This window comes from Cyprinus carpio, chromosome B15, assembly GCF_018340385.1.
Source record: "Cyprinus carpio isolate SPL01 chromosome B15, ASM1834038v1, whole genome shotgun sequence".
Taxonomy (NCBI): domain Eukaryota; kingdom Metazoa; phylum Chordata; class Actinopteri; order Cypriniformes; family Cyprinidae; genus Cyprinus; species Cyprinus carpio.
Window position 1 is genome coordinate 23,664,887 of NC_056611.1, and position 19,344 is coordinate 23,684,230.

Here is a 19,344-nt window from a genome sequence, read left to right on the forward strand (position 1 = left end):
TATTTAGAGTTATATTGACCTATTAAGATTTTTCTACATCGTAAATATTTATTTTTTATAAAAAAAAAAAAAATTCAGAGGTAAATCAATAACGGTCACATTTTTAACAATATTTCAAGTGTAATTTATAACATTTGTTGTATTTTGAATAAAATTTTTCTTTGTAAATGGCAAAAAGTTGATCATACTGATCTCAAAGTTAAGGATTCATTAGTCTGAATATACACTGAACCAAAAACTGTCATAACATCTTAGCTGATAATTCAGTATATTTTATTATTGACAAAACATCCCATGTTTTGGTAGTGACTGCAATGCTCTGGTAGTGACAACATCACATACAGAATTTTAACTTGCATACTAAAACACTACTAAAACATACTAAAATACAATAAATTGCATAACTGTTCTAAAATTTTGTTTATTTATCCCAAATATGAGGATTATGTGTTCCCTTTTGTCACTACTAAAACAATGACGATCTTGACTGTTTCGGTAGTGACAATTTTAAATACTTTTGAACCTAGCTCAAAGATGCTAATCAGCACATGGTTAACTAGCACAGTCCTGAACAGTAGTACACATATAAAAACTATACATGTATATATAAATCCTCTGAATAAATATAAAAGATGTATTTTCTTAATGATCACTAATATAATTCATGGAAAGATGGCAAAATTGAAACGTTTTAAACATATACTTAATAAAGACAACAAAATATATGCCAATATTTTCTGTAAGAGAAGTAAATTAGCCAATTTTTTTAGATGAAGGATTGCAGAAATGAGTACACCATAGATTTAATTCAGAAAATGTATATTATTCTAGTACTTAGAATGTCCTCCAGAACTTAAAGTATACTGCTCTGACCCTTCTTGGCACTGAGTGTACAAGTTCATGACAAATTTTTACATCTGTCCTGTTTAACTCCTGGACGACCTCCTTAAATGCTCTGGTCTTTAATGGGGAATTTTGCTCAGCTCGTCTCTACAGAATCTCCCACAGCTGCTCAAGAGCATTAAGATTGAGTGAAATACCACTGTCCACTGAAGGATTTTCACCTTGGGAGAATGAATATGTTCATTGTCATGCTGAAAAAATGCCCAATAATGCAGTGAATGAGAGGAGGGTAGCATCTTCTGTTTAAAGTTTTTGTATTACATCACACAGTAGTATGTGAATTCATGCCAGCGTTGATAAACCACAACTCCCTCACACCTTCTGCACTCATTCATCCCTATATAAAATCTTTACTATGACTGAACGTCACTGAGGGTACCAAGGACTTCTCACTGCACTCCTCCTCTAGCAACACCAGAACATTTTGGATGCTTTTGGAGCCAAAATGATTGACTTGGTCTCTCGAGACCAGAGTATGGATTCCCGGGAGTCTCTATTTTGTAAATATGGGCCTTGGAAGAGGTTAAATGAGTTTATTTTGCTTTGCTACAGTAGGTATTCCTAGTGATGACAACAAGCATGCATGTCACTTCTGCAGGCTGCGTCATACTCTGTGAGATAAAGTCTCACTCTTTTCATAGCTTTTGCCGGCTCTGACACACTTGCATGTTATTTTGCCTGCTCTTTTTCTAGCAAAAATTCACTCATCACTAAATAAAAACAAAGTGAAGACCTGAATATTTCAGGAGCCTTGCACAATTCCATTGTTTTTGAATGTCTGTGCTACTTCTGCTATATTTTAACACTTAAAACAATAATTTGGTATTCCTCTTGTACCACTGTCCTCTTTTATGCTAAGAAATAAGTCACCTGGCAGTCCTCTCCCAAGTGGTTCCACTGCTGCCATTATTAAGTTTGAGGTTGATTCCGTGGGCTATATAAAACTTTTAATTGACAGGAAATTACTTGTCTTTAAAAGTTTCGGTTCAATATACTTACAGTACCTGTTGATTTTTTTTTTTTTTTTTTTTTAGTTTTATTTAGTAACTTTCAGGAGGGTGTACTAATATTAACAACACAAAATTTTTATCACTTTGATAAGAAAATCTTATTTTGATGAATAATTTTGGCATTCTTCTTTGGTAATTGATCAAGCAGGCTTTTTGGAACATTATATCTTCAAAGAACCCTAACATGTCTTCTAAGTAAAGAGTAATTGCTGAATTTTATAAACACGAAAACACACACACACACACACACACACAAAACAACACAATTTCGGTAGTGACATATGCGGCACACATTTTTTTATATAAAGTTGCATAATTTACAAAAAAACTTATAGCAGTTTGCACCAATTGGGTTGAATGGAGAGCACACACACACACACACACACACACACACACACACACACACACACACACACACACACACACAGTTTTTACCCCTTTATCATTATTATTTTACCACTGAAACCTGGAGTAATGGCTACTGAAATTTAAGCTTTGCCATCACAGGAATTAATTACATTTTAAAATACTTTAAAAAAGAAAAGTTATTATAAATTGCAATTTCACAATATTACTGTTTTTACTGTATTTTGATCAGATAAATGCAGCCTCAGTGAGCATAAGAGACCCCAAAAGTTTAAACAGCTGTGCAACTTTTATCATTTAAGAGCAAGTTAGATATGATTGTTGAATCTTTTTACCAACAAAGAGCCAAACAAGAAATCCGACCACTGCAGCCACTACCAACAGGGCAATGATGACCCCCATGGCAATGCTCGTCTTCCGTGCCGGTGCCATCTTCTGTTCATTCGTCAGGAAGGTGACCTGCTCATGACGCCCGTTCCCTCCCTGAAACAGAAATGCAAGTATTCTGTGACTGTCCTTCAAAAGTACTGTAAACATTTAGTTTCTTTGACAAGCAAATGTTACAATATAGTACCTTCAGAATGAATCATAAATTCAGTTGGTTTAATTTATTCATAAAATAAACTAAAAAATGAAATCCCTTTAATTCAGTGTTCTCTTTAAATGAGCTTTAAAGCTAAAAAAAAAAGAGCACAATAAAGGCAAAACTTCTGCTATACAAAACAAAACCAGTGCACTGAATACAAGAATGCTTGTTAGTTGATTCGAGAACATGTAAGCAGTAATACATTAAACAATAAATGGCATTAAATGTTAATATGAACCACCACACTTGAGAGAAATATTAATGAAAGTAGCCTCTGGATACGCAGTATCTGTGAGAATATTTAAAGCAAACTAGCCACTAATGAAAACTATATTTCAGTACCACTTATTTTTATTTGATCGCACACCATTTAGACTTTAACTTGTTGCAAATTATGCATGAGCAAGCACAGTATGTGGCCTACACACCATACCCACTTCCCAAACTGCACAGGAAGTGCTGAAAGACAAAGATAAACCGAAAATAGATATACAGCTAAGATTCTCATATGTGTGACTACAAGTCTCAATAATACTGTATTTGAAATAAAGCTCATATAAATGTTGACAACACATGCTGAGACTGGTTTCAAATGGCCTGTATATTGCAGCATCAAAACTGGTTAGACCTGTTTCTGTGACCTTACACACACAGAGAGACAGTTATATGACATACCAAGTCATCCAGCATGGTATTAAATTGTTTGCAAGCCTATCTTTGAAGTGCAGGTTAATTAGTATATGTCTAAAAGTGATTGTATGATCACCCTGAAAATCCTAGAAGGAAATCTTTGCTTGCTTGCTTGTTATGATGGAAGGTAAATATGTTATAGTTTTAGGGCTGCACGATTAATCGCATGTGATTGTCAGGCGTGTCTCGTCAGTAAAGCCAGTTCTGTGATTAGCAGTAAATTTCCATCACCTGCTTTCAAATGGAGTGGCATTTACTACACAGAGCCTTAGTTTGCTGACAAGCTGCGCAATATCGCGTTCATAACTGAATGTGATTCATCTGCGATTATGACGTGATATTGCGTAGCTTGTCAGTGAACTAAGGCTCTGTGTAGCAAATGCCGCTCCATTTGAAAGCAGGTGATGGACATTTACTGCTAATCACAGAACTGGCTTTACTGACGAGACGGGCATTACAATCACATGCAATTAATGGTGCAGCCCTATATAGTGTGTAGCCCAAAGGTTAAAAATGTAGGACAAAAATTTGAACAAAAGGTTCTTTAGAGTGGAATAGGCCATTAAGATCATTTAAATGTTCTTTACGCTAAGAAAAAAAAAGTTATTTTAAGAACTGATCGCAAAAATTTGCTAATTGCTACAAAAACCTCCTTTTGAAAACTTTATTATAGAGAGTGTAACATCCATGGAATCCTTCCATCCCACAAAAGGTTCTTTACAGTGTTCACTGAAAGGTTCTTTGAGAAACCCAAAAATGGTTCTTCTATGACATCACAACACAGTATCAACTACCCGTTACAATACAGTATATCCATCAATAATTCTGATACTGGATATATACTGGCCAGTATTTAAGTGTGCATTTCTCTTATTTTGACATTTTCAACAAAAGTTAATATTTTAAACATTTATTAATTTAATAATGTTGCAAATGCAAACTACTTTAGTAAATCTTTAAATGAATATCCATTTTTTAATTACTGTATATTACAATGTTGCGATGCCTAATTTCACTTGCCATATATTAATTTATTTATAAAGCATAGGAGCTACACTGCAGAAGTTGGTTGAATGTGCGTTCAAAATAGCAAAAAATAATAATAATAGTAATAATATTTCTAAATCACTATTTCAGAGGTCTGTGTTTGAGAAAGGTTCAATTTACTGCTTGATTTTGCAAGATGCGGTTAGGGTACTTCTGTGAGGTATCTGGATGGGTTGCATACTGCAGAATCCCCAAAGAAAGCAAAGGTACTAAATAACAGGACTGGCAGACATCCACAGTCAGGCATTTAAGGAGCCAATTTGCCTCTTCTCTCATTTCCTCCTTTCTCCACACTGTTGACTCCACACAAAAAAAAAAAAAAAAAAAAAAAAAAAAATGCTCAAATTGTCCATAAATCAGCAGTTCCACACCGCAGCGGTATCATACCGAATCTAAACTGGGAATGTGGAATGGTACAGTGGACGTTTTTAACTAAAAGCACATGCACACACAAAGAAAGGGTTCGCAATTAAAAAGTGGTTAGAAATCAGCGTCTACACCCTGGGAGAAGAGGAATCAGAAGATCATTAGGGAGCTAGAATCACATTGGTATTAAATCAATTTGTCAGATGTGCAAACCCCCCTTTTAAGATCCTGGCCCGATTACAACAGCGAGTGCGATAACTCATCGCAATTAACGCCATTCTTACTGTAGGCCGCCTGGCACTCAAGCTGCCTAAATTTGAATTTTTTAATAGCCATCATGGCATAAGATTAAGAGAATCATCGGGGAACGTGGGTCACTTGCTGCTGTGGGCTTTTGTTATCAGTCATCCTGATCACAGCCTAATAACAGCATTACATGCCGTGATTCTACCCATAACCCTCTGCTAAACACCGTACTGAAGACATATCACTCTCAGTAAGGGCCGTCAGCAAAACAGTAGTGTCTCTTTTTCACTTTTATCAGCCAGGATAGACAAATCTAATTAGACGCCCCTCCACAGGTGTAATCTGAATAAAGTTGGTGCGTGTTCTTTCTCTGAACTGAGGATTGCTTGGAAAATGGAGTGATAACACTGTAATTAAAGATTAAGGTGGATGAAGCTTTTCAAAGGAACAAACAAAAGAAAACTACTTTATGTGAAAGCAAAACAAAGGCAACCCATTTGCTTCAAGTTATTTTACCTGTACAAAACAGCCCATTATGCTATATTTGTTATCATACTATTTTAATGTATTATCATAATCATAAAAAAAAACACTGGTTTGTAGTGCAAACAGTTTACCTTTTACTGCACTTTGTTATTCTTCTCATTATTTGCATATAGCTGAATCAGACGTCTCACACTTTCACTGAAAATAGCTTACTTGCGTGTTGAAATATAAGGTGGATAAAGACAGATCCACTGTTCCCACACCGTTTGACCTATAAACTAGAAAGAAGTAATGTTTCTAATAGATATTTCCCATGGTCTTCCCATAAATGTTATTAAAAAGCTGAGCATATTTTTACTTAAGTTGTCCCCTAGGGAAAAATAAACGAGACCGAGGTAAAATTAATACCCCTAATTATATTTCAGGATGTCTTCTATCAATTGAAATTAGATGCAAATGTCTATATCATGGGGTGACAGAAATATAAAATATATGAAAAATGGTCCTAGTGATACAACTTGCTCTAAATAAAAATTAAGTGATTAAGTGCAGAACTGAAGCAATCAATGGGGAAGATGTGAACCAATTACAGTTCAAATAAAAATATCAACAAAAATAATAAACATAATACAGCTAAGTAATTACTAAAAAATAATATTATTATTTAAAGCGCTAACATAGCTTATCCTAAAACATCTGACACAACATTCCAAATCTACCATTTTAGGAACAATGCTTCATTTAATAATTAATGTTTTATTCAAACATGATTCTATTTAAAGTCATTTACTCCACCCCACATAAAAAAGGTCTTTAGAATAAAAAAAATCAAAGCAAATATAAAGAATGTGCTTTTGAAAGAATATTAGAATATTAGTTTTGAAAAAATAAAATGTGACCAAATCATAGAACACAATCAGTCACATCAGGCAAGAGTCAGCAGTATCCTGCAGTGTGGATTTCCCACAGCAGAGGGTGTTTACAGCCATAAGGACAGTTTTGCTAACCTGTCGCCTCTTTTTAAGAAGTGGTGTTCTAGAACTGAGAGATGTGACCCATGCGTTAAACTATTTCTGCTTACTTACATTGAAAATGATCAATGACATGCGTAACCAAACCTGTTCCACAAGCCTGAAGAAAAAAGCAAGGACCAAAACAGAAGAAACTGATATTTTTAACTTTTAAAAATGTTTAGTTACTGCTACCTGCAGATAAGTTACACTTATGTTATCTCTCTCATGGCAGACACATCACAGGCTGTTGACTCAAGTCATCGTTCTATTTGACTTTAATCTTGCTCTGCAACATATCGGCACTGTTTGCATTTGTTCTGTTTTATTTCTGTTCCTCTGTTTCTCTAGGATCTAAACGTTTAGTCTTTGTACTTCTAGCCTCAGCTACCTGACAAGAACATAAAATGGTAATGAATCGCTATTGTGCAGCTGAAATAGTGGTCAGAACCTGCTAATCATAGGCAGGATTTGACATTTGCACAGGTGAAGCCCACAAATTCATGCTGGAGCAATGATTAAGAAGCATGTTTTCAAAATTGGCTGACTGTTAAAAAAAAATAAATAAATAACTTTTACAAATAATATTTGGTAAATGTATGTGTCAACACATAGCTGATGTGTTGGAAAAATTCAACACATTAAGACAGTCTCATGACAAAATGATGTAAGGTCAAGAATGGACAATAATTGGAGAGAATGCAAGAAAGCAGTTTTACTATTTTCATGAATTCTTCTGATGTGTACAATCTGTAAAACCAAGCAGACCACATTTCTGGAGTCCGGCTGTCTAGTGCTTCTGACATGGAGCTGGACCAGAGGCCAGTAATCACTGTCTGGTCAGTCAGCTGGAAAAGACAGTCCAGGACACTGAAGAGCCTCCAAACAACACAAGAGCAATTAAACCTCAAAGAATGAATCCCCCTAAGACAAAACAGAATATTTAAAGATATGTTCAGGCAATTAAAAGATGGCTCCTGAGAAAGGATGGCTGAGCATATTATTCAGTTGATTTGTTTGTACTTCATGCAGCAGATAATTGTACTATATTAAGGGCTTTTTGAGAGGTATTATGAAACAAATAGCTGAAAACTACTAGTAAATTTCGAGTTTTTGACAACTTCTGTGAAGCGTTTCAAAAAGAAACTCACCCTAGACAGGAAAAACAAAGGTTTCTGTAAAATTGTTGGAATTAAAATATTATTCCACTCCTCTGAGGAATTTATTGTGGACCAAAACTAATGAAAATCTTTCAATAGTCACGAAGTAAATGCTTTATTAAGTTGCACTGGTTGTTAATTAACAAAGCAAGCTAACAAGAAGAGCAGGGAATGATAATCCTTTATAAAACTGTTGAAAATAAACTGAAACTAACAGAAATTGGATTTTTTGAGAAAACAGCAACTGGATGTATCAAGATTTCTGTGTTGTCTCTATTAGTCCATACTAACAGTAATACTTTAATTACAAAATTAATTTCAAATGAACAGAAAGGCCTCAATAATCACCCACATCTACCAATGTGTCATCCTAATGTAAGCATTTGTATCCTGGACAAATTCTGAACCATTTGGACTTTCCTATGAGGCAAGCAATCATCATTTTTGAGATATCGTACCCTAAAAATGGCTTTTCAGATGAGGTTTTTAGGCCTGAAAATAATGAATACTTAAAGGGCTGGAAAAAAAATATAAAAATTTAAAAATACTCCTAAAACCACTGGGTTAAAAAAACTAACCCAACTTGACATGTTTTGAACCTAGCATTTTAGGTTGTTCATTTAATTAAAGCATAATGGCTTGATTTATGCTAGTTCATTTTACAGGAATACCAGCATATTTCTACCAAATTATTTTGAACAAAATTTGAAACAGCCTTGTCTGATATGACATGGACTGACCCAGTTCACAGAAATAGTTTTGCCTTGTGACAAATAAATTTCAGAAATATTAAAGTCTTTCAATTCATATAAGGCCATAAAGACAGCATGCATAGTAATTATAAAGAAATTAGAAAAAATATTTTAAATACATGCCACTCAGCTCAACTCAACATGTAGCATCACATTAATAATGACCAAAATAGCTTTATAGGGATGGTATGAAATGGCATTACATATAAGACAAATTATTAAAAAGGTGTGACTGTGGTCGTGTTTAGTCTTGTTGTAGCATTTCTTTTGAATAAGGTGTACTATCACAAAGGTCTCATTCAATAAACCACAAACAAAATGTATTTCCAATTAGGCTGCATGGAACAAAGTGCTAGACACACTAGGCATATAACCTCAAGTTAACAAATTTAAAACTGCAAGCAGAGAAGATGCATCAGTGTAAATGAAAATAGAGCACAATGACACGGTCACACAGGAGTGACTGAAATAATACAGTGTGTGCTGTTGTACAAATAATAATGCAAAAACATTTATTTTATTGTATGTTAAACATGTCAAGCCAATAATGACAAAAAAGCACCATAAAAGTCCATAAGACTTTGAATTGTGCTATATTCCAAATCTTCTGAAGACAAGCAATAGTTGTGTAAGAAACAGATGGAAAATTTGTCTCCTCTGTTGTAGGTCTCTTTCCATTCACGTTTTCATAAAATTAAAAAAAAGAAAGGAAAAGAAAATTTCCAGAAAATAATGTTGACCAAATAAATCTAAAAACTGTTAATTTGTATATATAGTAAATATATTTATATTGCATAAACCCATATTGCATAAAATTTTGTGAACTACAGGGATGCAATAGCATATAGATAATCTTAAAGCTATCACAAGCCACAAAACTTTACAAATCACAACTTTGATTTCAACGGGTCAGTGAGTATCCAACATTTGTAACACAAACCCAACACACACAGACCGATTCTCATACATCACAATTCCTGGAACTCTTAATAAACCAGGGAGTGGACCACTTTTTAGCTTAAAGCTATTTACGCATCTAATGCTTAAGCTGATATCTAGAACAGGTGTGCATTCATGTCTGAACATCAGCTAAAACCACTGATTTCAACCTGTGCAGCAAATTGGAGGAAAGCCATCCATTTTGAAATGTATTTCTATTCTTTTCATCTGTTTTTCTCAAAAAGAATAAGATAGTCCCATGTCTAGAGTGGCTGTGAATAGTTGAGAATGACCCAAACAATACTGTCTGCCTCAGGATCATCAGTCCACATCAGAGCAAAAAAACATATTCAACCTAAATGAATGGTATTGAAGATTAGTCAAAAAAGAAAGAAAAATCCTGCTGTATTAATCTAAGATGCTGAAGAGAAAGCAGACAAGACTCAAAGTTTTCAATAGCGGCATCTCAAACAACTGCATTCTTCAAGTTATGGTTCATAAACGGGCTCCAGTACTAGCAAAATACACCAAAATCCAATGATAATGGTAAAATACCACACATTGTTCATTTAAAAAAGCATTTTCTAAGAAAGAATCTTAGGAATTTTGTTACTGCCTATAAAGTACGAAAGTATGACATGGTGTTTTATTCTTATTTTTGAAAAACTAAGGCATGCAATTATTAAATAAGATACGTTTTCCTATAAAACCTACCGTTACATAAATAAGCTTGTCTGGAGGAGCCTGAAAACAAGACAAAATGCATTAGTTGTACTCCCAGAGTCTGTAAGGATTCTGGCTATCAAGTTGAAACAGGCCTGACTCTGTAGACCAGAAGAGACTGCAATATACCTGGAAATCTAGGTGTGTTTAGCAGGAAACAGAGCCAATCTGTACACATTACCTCCCCCTAATGCAGTGAAGGTCTTATGCATGTCTGATCATATATGGCTTTATCTATCTAAAATTCAAGATGACATAATTTGGTAGTTGGTTGCCATGGTTTAACTATCCAAAAAGCCAATGCATCTAGTGAAAAACAGCCAAAGAAAAGATTAATACTTATCAGTCTATTTGTAGGACACACACATCCGTTGTCTTTACTTAAAGGGTTAGTTCACCCAAAAATGAAAATTCTGTCATTAATTACTTACCCTCATGTCGTTCCAAACCCATAAGACCTCCTCTTATCTTCCCAACACAAATTAAGGTATTTTTGATGCATTCCGAGAGATCAACGTCATCGTATTTTTTGAGCGCAAAAAAAAACAAAAACACTTTATTCAATAATTCATCTCCTCCGCATCACCCGGGTGCCATTTTGGAGTATCCACTGAACGCAAACAGCGTATGCTGTTCTGTGTCAGCTGCGCCACACGGACCAAGCTGACACAGAACAACATACTCTGTTTGCGTTCAGTGGATACTCTCCAAAATGGCACTAGGGTGACTTGGAGGAGACGAATTGTTGAATAAAGTCTTTTTTTTTTTTTTTTTTTTTTTTTTTGTGCGCACAAAAAATATTCTCATAGCTTTGTAATTATTACGATTGAACCCCTGATGTCACATGGAATATTTTACCGATCTCCTTGCTACGTTTCTGGACGTTGATAATGTAAGGACCCGTGCTGTCTATGGGAGGGACTGAGAGCTCTCAGAATGCATCAAAAATGAACGGAGGTCTTACAGGTTTGGAACAACATGTGGGTAAGTAATTAATGACAGAATTTTCATTTTTGGGTGAACTAACCCTTTAAGTACTAAAGGCAAGACAAGAACCTAAAGGGAAATGAGTGGCTTTACTTGGGATTTTACAAAAAGGTGATATAAATGACATCTTACGCCAGTAATCTAGATTTCTCAACTCAAAGTTATTCAGAACGAGACATGAATAATGTGGATTATATGGCATAATGTTTCAAAACTGGGTGTATCTCTCGGTTTTTGCTCCCACAAGCATTGTGTTACTGTATTTTGTCATCTCAGACAAATAACAACTAAAACCCACAAACTGTGGATGTTACTTGGACCACGACATTGCACCTTAACTAGGGACAAGGAAGAGGTCATAAAAAGCCAAGCTCAAAGCCGCTGTGTCTTCATTTACAACTTTATGAAAAGAATTTAGACTTTACCACAACCACACAGAAAGACAAAATTACAATAACACTGTGCTACTAAATGGATCTCAAATACTTAATTTCCCTTCTGGGCATGTACAGTATCTGTTAGGATAGTCTTACATTACTGTTAATCAGCTGGTAGAGCATAATGCTAGCAACACCAAAGTCAAGAGATTGATTTCTAGGGAATATAAAAACCTTTACCCTGAATGCTAAATGCCATTTACACAATAAAGCCTACAGTATCATATTTAGTATTATATTTGATATGGTCTTCTCAATTATCAACGTTATCAAAACTTTGATAAAAAAAAAAAACTGTTGCACCCGTCTACTACAGCCTTATGTCATCTGATTGATATTTTATACTTTTTTTTTTTTATTAAGTGAAAGGCTTTTTATTATAATATTAAAAAGTATTTTTGCTGCAAAATATTTAATGATTTTTATAAAGTAAACACATAAATAACTTTTATATTGTTAATAATTTTTCATGGTGAACATTTACTAGACTGAATCAGCTTTTTACTTCATTATCCATACATCACCTTTTGAAAAAATCTTGTTCAAATCTAAGTATAGTATACATCAGTCTTTTGAGAAAAAATTATTTATTCATCTCTCAGTCATCATTGTATTGCACTGCATTATACTGTACTGTATGTTTGCCCCCACAGTAAAAACCACAGAGCTTTGATAATAAAACTAAGCATTTAAATATAATTTTACTAAGACATCACTGGGAATTTACTTTTTATTTATCTTACTTTTTTATTATTATTTATCTTACTTTTTTGCCATTTAAATGACAGCAACTGCACCTAATTTCATATTTTGCTCTTTTTGGGCCTCTGATAAAATTTGTCATCCTCCATATTCACAATTTAATTTATTACAAAAACCATAAAAGACTGATGCATCAAATATGTCACAAGCATAACACACATATGCAAACCTTACAAAAACATGTGAACATTTAATAAACTATTCTGTCTGAAAAAAATAAAAAATAAAAAGTTATTTCATATGTCAGGGTTTACCTGACTAACTATGTCTACCTGGTTAAGGCTACCCAAGAAACACCTGTTTGAAGGTTAATCCGGTCTTTTATTAAAATGGACACAGACAAACACTAAAATTAGCTTCTTTGCATCATATAAAACTAACACTTCACTCTATTCAGTGGTAGCGCTCCTGGACACTAACCTTTCACTGACCAGAACTTCGGAATTAGGAAATCTTCTTACGTGAATGTTTTCAATTAACAAATCATTCTCGTTCACCTCTTGAGCTGAACTAGTTCATGTTTCAAGTTTATGTACTTTTGAGGCGTAACGATGGCCTGGCTATAACCCGAGGAGGGATCACCTGACGATTCTCTTTTGTGAATGTATTCAAACGAGTCACTGAGATGAATGAAAAGCCCTACCACTATAAGAACAGAGGAAGCGAGACTCGAACAGGTGTCGGGGGAGGATGAACTGAGGGGAAAAAATAAAAATAAAAATAAAAAACTGTGCTACCGTGATGCAACGTCCCAAATTATTTCTAAGATATGAGTTTAAATTCACATATTCAAGTTGTGTGGTCAATTTTTAACACGAAAAGTTACCCTGAGAGAAGCCTACATGTGGTTTAATGTATCCGGTTTAATAATAAAGGTGGGGAAATACGCCATTTCATTCAAAGTGCAGAGATTGTTTGTTTAAAAACAAGACACTTACTTGTTCAAACGCGGCAGAACTCATGTTATTTCAGGAAAGTAAGTTAGTTTCGCTACCGAACAGAAGCGTGCACGCCTGACGTTCCGAGCAGTCAATCCAGGCGCTGCTTTTTTAGGCGGTTTAGTTGAAATAGTCCAATTGTAAAAGTTGTTGAAGGGCCGTTCAGAGTGTGACGGAGTGAATCCAGCGGCGTTCTCTCATCACTCTCACCTGAGGGCAGTGGATGACGCTGTAGTTTCAGTGGGCATGACAAGACTACTTCCTTTTCCAAACACAGGCGTTTACAAACAGTGTCACAAGAGTCTAGCAATATATTTTTTTTTTTTATTTCAATCTGCTGTTTCAGTCACCTTGAAACCAACTACAACTTAACTACAAACACATATTTTTATATTGCAGCTAGTTGAACAAGTGAACAAATTCATTCCGGTGTAATAAATACCTGAAAGGTTGAACAGTGCTCTCAGGTCAAGGGGATCATAGAATTATCGAGCCGGTGTAAGATGCCACTGTTTTGTTTGTTTGTTTTTTGGACAGTTGTCAGATGTGTTTACATGTTAAAAATGTATGCAATTATTTTTTATTACTTTTTATATATATCTGTCTATTTATTTAATTATTTAAATGTGTAAAATATAGTTTTTAATATATATATATATATATATATATATATATATATATATAAAACTATATATATTAAAAACTATATTTTACACATTTAAATAATTAAATAAATAGACAGACTCTAATTACAAATTACAATCGAAAGTTAGTCGCGTTAGTTTTCTACATTATACAGGCATGAAATCCGTTTATTTATTTTTTTATTTATTTATTTTTTACCTAGGCCTATGTTAAAGCGTGGTGTAAACGTTTATCTTGACCTCCCTCTAGCGGCTCAATACTGAAACTACCCCATTTAAACATAAGGTGGCTGTAAAATTAATGTAATGTGGGACAACAGCGGCTGTAAAATCTATGAAAATAATACGATACAGGCACCGAGTGAGAAGCATACTTAAGTATGTATTTCTTTACAGACTTCGTTTAACCTGTTTCCTCACCAGCGCGCACAGTGACTGTCAGTGGATGTCCAGCAGGGGGCGCCGTTCTTCAGCAAATGGACGCCCACCTTCTGCGCAGCCCGAGCGGAGGAGGGTTTGGTTTTGCTGATCGGAGCCGCAGCAGATTGTCAGTTCACACAGAGATCTGCGGACACAGGAGATATCTCCGATCAGACCAGCTCGTATCCCGTAGCAGACCAATTCATTCCCGTTGGTTTTTCTTTTGGAGATAATACAGTAGTTAAAAACAGACATCCAAAGAAATCAGCAAAGTTAAATACTAAGAAGGGAAGGAAGAAGAATGGGGCAGAAAACGCCATTAATATTGATGACTTTATTGTCTTATTGCGTCTGGAGAGATGAGGTAGGATCCGAATGCGGATGACACATTTATTGTGCTTATTATTTTTATGCACTTGTTTCAGATTAACATTAGGTAGGCTACCCCGTTTTTTTTCCCAGGCTGATTTCTATTTAGATTTTTTTATTATTATTATTATTATTATTTATGCATCCAATTAGAACATAAAAAAACTGATAGAAATAAATAACACAATTCTGAGGTCAGATCTGATGCTTATGAGATTTATGATTGTTTGTCTATGTATAGCCTATTTGTGCGTTTGTGCATGTGTGTGTGTGTGTGTGTGTGTGTGTGTGTGTGTGTGTGTGTGTGTGTGACTGAGAGAAAGAACCAGTTGGGACCTTTGCCTGATAAATGAAAAGATAAATTAGCTGAACATATTTTATTTCGTTGGGTGGGGCACAGCTTTTTCATTACAGAATGGATGTTTCTTAGTTTAACAATTTGTATCACTGCGTAATCTATTAGATTTTTAGTATGTAACATGTACTTCCATTGAGGAGGAGATTGCTGTCTTTAATTGATAGTGGACTGCAGATGTCCGACATGCAACTTTATTAGTTGCCATGCATCTTAGATTGTAAAAGAATCTGTTTAATTTTACATTTGTAATTTCTGGTTGGCAGCTGGACTGGCTTTTTTTTTTTTTTTTTTTTTTCTGAGAAAATTCAATGTATGAGTAAAATGTGACATTTTGAGTAGTCGCAGTTAAAATAGTTTGAAGCCGGAGAAGACAGATTGTTACAGCAGACACGTTCTCAGCCGTGATGCTTGAATGATGTCTGGAGGGTTGTTGATTCAGTGCTGTTAGATATGCTGCAGCCTCTGCGGCCTGCAGTGCTGATGAAGCCTGCTGTACCTCCAGGCCCGAGATGGAAAAATGATGTTACTCAGACATTTTATGCCTGACATCCCGCGCTTATTTGTTTTTCTGGGTTTTTTGCATAATGATAGAGAACTGTTATTGGATGTGGAAGCCTTTATGAATTTAGAAAGGGTTGGAAATCCTTTCTGAAAAATAATAATAATAATGTGGAAGATTTGTATATTATATAAAGACTTTATATAATTTAATGCTAGATCTGGCCACATGCAGATGTTGGGGAAATGAAGCGTTGTGCAGGAAGAGGATTGTGTCTGCCTGACAGGATATAAATGCTGTAAATCCCTTTCAATTCTTGTGAAAGAATCAGGGTGCGATCAAGAGAACACATATTTCAAAATAACACACATCATCCAGGGATTCACCGCATCCAATAAACACTATAGACACTATTTTGGGGGTTAAAAAATGTTTTAGACTGCGACATCGGTATCGATTTAGAAAAAAGTCCAAAGTTAAATATTTTTAGTGTTTGTCTTCAGCAGGAAACAAACAGTTGCTTTATAGAAAGGTAATGTTATTGCAATTAACACAAAATAAAAAACAGTCTACACAAACCAATATATTTTTAACATTTGTATATGATTATAGGCCTATATATGTATATATTATTTATTATTTATGTTGTGTAATTTTTCATAGTTTTATGTTATATACAATTTATATATATATATATATATATATATATATATATATATATATATATATATATATATATAATAAAATAGTTTTAATTTATTATTTATTATATACAATGTAATCTTATGCATATATTTTTTAACAATTACAACATCAATGTGTTTTGAGGTAACAATGATTGAGTATATAGATAAAGAAATAAAAAAATAGAAATAAATAAATTGTACTGTATATGTGTGTTTGTGTGTTTATAAACAAGTTTATGCTCTAAAAATATTAATAATTAATTCAGTACATTCATTATATATGTTAACACAACCGTAGTGTAAAGTTTACCTTAATAAATAAATAAATATATATATATATATAATTGGTAAGAAAACTTAACTTAATTTGTTAATTTAGTCAAAAAAAAAAAAAAATCAGCAAATCCACCATAGGCTCCAAAAATGCAAAACATTTTAATAATGGAATTTTATTTTTAAATTAATTATTAAATTGTTTTGCATTTTTGGAGCCTATTTTTGGATGAGTTTTTTTTTTTTTTTTTTTTTTTTTTGTCAAGCACCCAATTTTAAGCATTTTCTGCCATTGATGTGCATGCTTTGGTTCCATTTTTACTTAATTCAGTAATTCACACAGCATAATCAATGACCAATAATCAATCAGCTCTGAAACTGCTCTGCTCTTAATATTAATCCCCTTTATGAAGTCGCATCCCAGAATGCAATCAGTTTGATTGAGGTCAGTGGAATTCAATCTTAACCTATAATAAATCTGCAAATGTCTTTACACACTAAAAACCTGATGATGACATTGTGTTAGTATGCTCGTCTGTTTCTGACGCATTAGAAACTAGTTTGTAACTTTGTCAATCTGTTTATCGATGAGTAGCTTGCCTAGAAAACCTGGAAAAGCACATAGGCGGAGGAAGGGAGGGAGACCTGGCTGACTTTTACTGTCCCCTCTCCTGCTGTCTGAATGCGTCAGCACTCGCCTCGAGCTGCTGGTTCACAGATGCTGCCGTCGGGCCTCATGGGAAATAGCAGAGATTTTAGGGTGTGTCTAGGAAACCCACTGTCACCTGCAACGCGCAGTGACCCAGCGTGTCCGTACTGTCATGGTAGAGCAGGTTAGATAACAGAGGTTTGTGATGTCTGTATTTTGGAGTTTATGAGGGGATACCCTTTCTTTGTTCATATTTATTGCAGAAGTGCCTTTAGCAATGCCTGTGCACTTATAATAAAATATTAAACAGAAAGGAAAGGATTATGTATACGTGCAGACAACATATTGTTGAAGTTTTTTTTTTGTTCGTTTTGTTTTGTTTTTTGTGGTCTTAGAAATGAATTTTCCCCTCTCTGACGTTTATTTGTCTTCTTCTGATGTCCAGGTGTGCAGATTCATTTCCTTTAGATTCCATGTGCTTTGTGTTTAAAACTGCAACATGGAACAATTTAATAAAGAACTATATGAGCAAATATGAACAGTGGGTATTTTTTTTCCAGTTTCTTAAAGATATATGCTAGTTTGGGGTCAGTAGGATTTTAAAAAAAAAAGAAAGAAATAATACTTTTATTTAGCAAGGAATTATGCATGAAATTGATTATAATTTACATACATATGTTTTTAATGTTACAAAATATTTTTATTTTAAATAAAATTTTCTATTATTTAAAGAATCCTGAAAAATGTAAATTTTCACACAAGTATTAAGCAGCACATTGCTAATAATAAGAAATGCATCTTGTTATCACAGGAATAAATTACATTTGAAAATATATCCACATAGCAAATTGTTATTTTATATTGTAATAATTTTTTGCAATACTGTATTTTTGATCAAATAAATGCAGCATTTGTGAGCCTAAGAAACTTAATTAAAAAAAATAAAAAAAAGAACTTACCGACCCCTAAAGTTTTGAAGGATGTATATGTAATTATTTCTATGAATGTGCACCAGCATAACAGTATGTAATAAGCATTATATGCCTACTGTATATATGTATTTGTTTTTTACTAAAACCTCATGGGCTTCTGTTAACAGTTTTACATGTTAAGAAGCAAATGAATCGATTAACATTTTTTAACTAATTCGGAATACTGGACAGTTCAAAATACAGAGAAATGAACTTCCTAAATGTATTGCCATTTTTCCTGTTGATGATAAAAGTATGATAATCATATCTCAGATCATAAAATATAATATAAATATTCAATATATGTATATATATGACCCACTCCTACTGGTCAGTCAGTAGAAACACTGTGCTTCATTTATGACAAATTTCAGTGTAAATCATTTGAAAACCCGGTCTTTAATCCAATGTGACAGTTTCCAAGGAACGTTTCAACCAGCATTTTACACAGAGATTCATTTTGCTCAATTTTCATGAATAAGCCTCAGTAAAAGAAGGAAAAAATGCTATGTTCACACGATAGCATTAGCAACAGTGCTATTTTTCTTTGATTAACCATGTATCCATTCATAAATAGATTACAAATGTAACTCTATTCAGATACACCTGTACGGCAGATGAAAGCTGAAGGGATAAGTACGAGAGTTTTTGGGTCACCTTGTGTGAAACAGTGAGTATAATTCCATTTAGAAATAATCTGGATGAGGTGTAAATCCCAGCCATTGTTATTCGAAAGTGGGAGCGTGCAAAAAGTTGACAGTCATATCCTAAGAGGATTACTATACTTCTTTATTTATTAACCACCAGTGCAGATTGCTTAAATTTATTAGCCATAAACCCATCTTTCATTGTTCAATTATGCTGGACTGGTAAGAGCATTACTGGGATTACCGTTGCTGCCAGTAACTGTGTTGTACCATCAGTCTTGGCTTCATTGGTTTTGCAGTCACGATTGAGGACTCTGGATTCCCAGCGTTTGGCTCACAATAAAACCACTTCTTAAAATTTCACCTCGAATATGTGGTTTACAAAAAAGCAGCATTTTCCGCACTCTACCTTACCATGTA

General features: G+C 34.1%; 2 protein-coding genes across 4 annotated transcripts in view; one reads left to right on the plus strand and one right to left on the minus strand.

Annotated features, from left to right (window-relative positions):
• LOC109103650 (suppressor of tumorigenicity 14 protein homolog) overlaps positions 1-13,694 on the minus strand; it is a 35,665-nt gene extending 21,971 nt beyond the window's left edge. The window contains exons 1-2 of one of the 3 annotated variants that reach the window (XM_042739908.1): positions 13,409-13,694; positions 2,615-2,762 (exon numbers count right to left, since the gene is read on the minus strand). In XM_042739908.1, coding sequence (XP_042595842.1) covers positions 2,615-2,762; positions 13,409-13,432 — 172 coding nt within the window. In that variant the 5' untranslated portion in view covers positions 13,433-13,694. Of the gene's footprint in view, positions 1-2,614; positions 2,763-10,275; positions 10,403-12,890; positions 12,909-13,408 lie in introns of those variants that run through there. The other 2 variants (XM_042739910.1, XM_042739909.1) reach the window with 2 other exon arrangements.
• An 895-nt stretch (positions 13,695-14,589) lies between these two features.
• Positions 14,590-19,344, plus strand: part of LOC109085702 (amyloid beta (A4) precursor-like protein 1) — a 49,073-nt gene continuing 44,318 nt past the window's right edge. The window contains 1 exon segment of the mRNA XM_042739912.1: positions 14,590-14,836. Within this exon segment, the coding sequence (XP_042595846.1) occupies positions 14,774-14,836 (63 nt within the window). The 5' untranslated portion in view covers positions 14,590-14,773.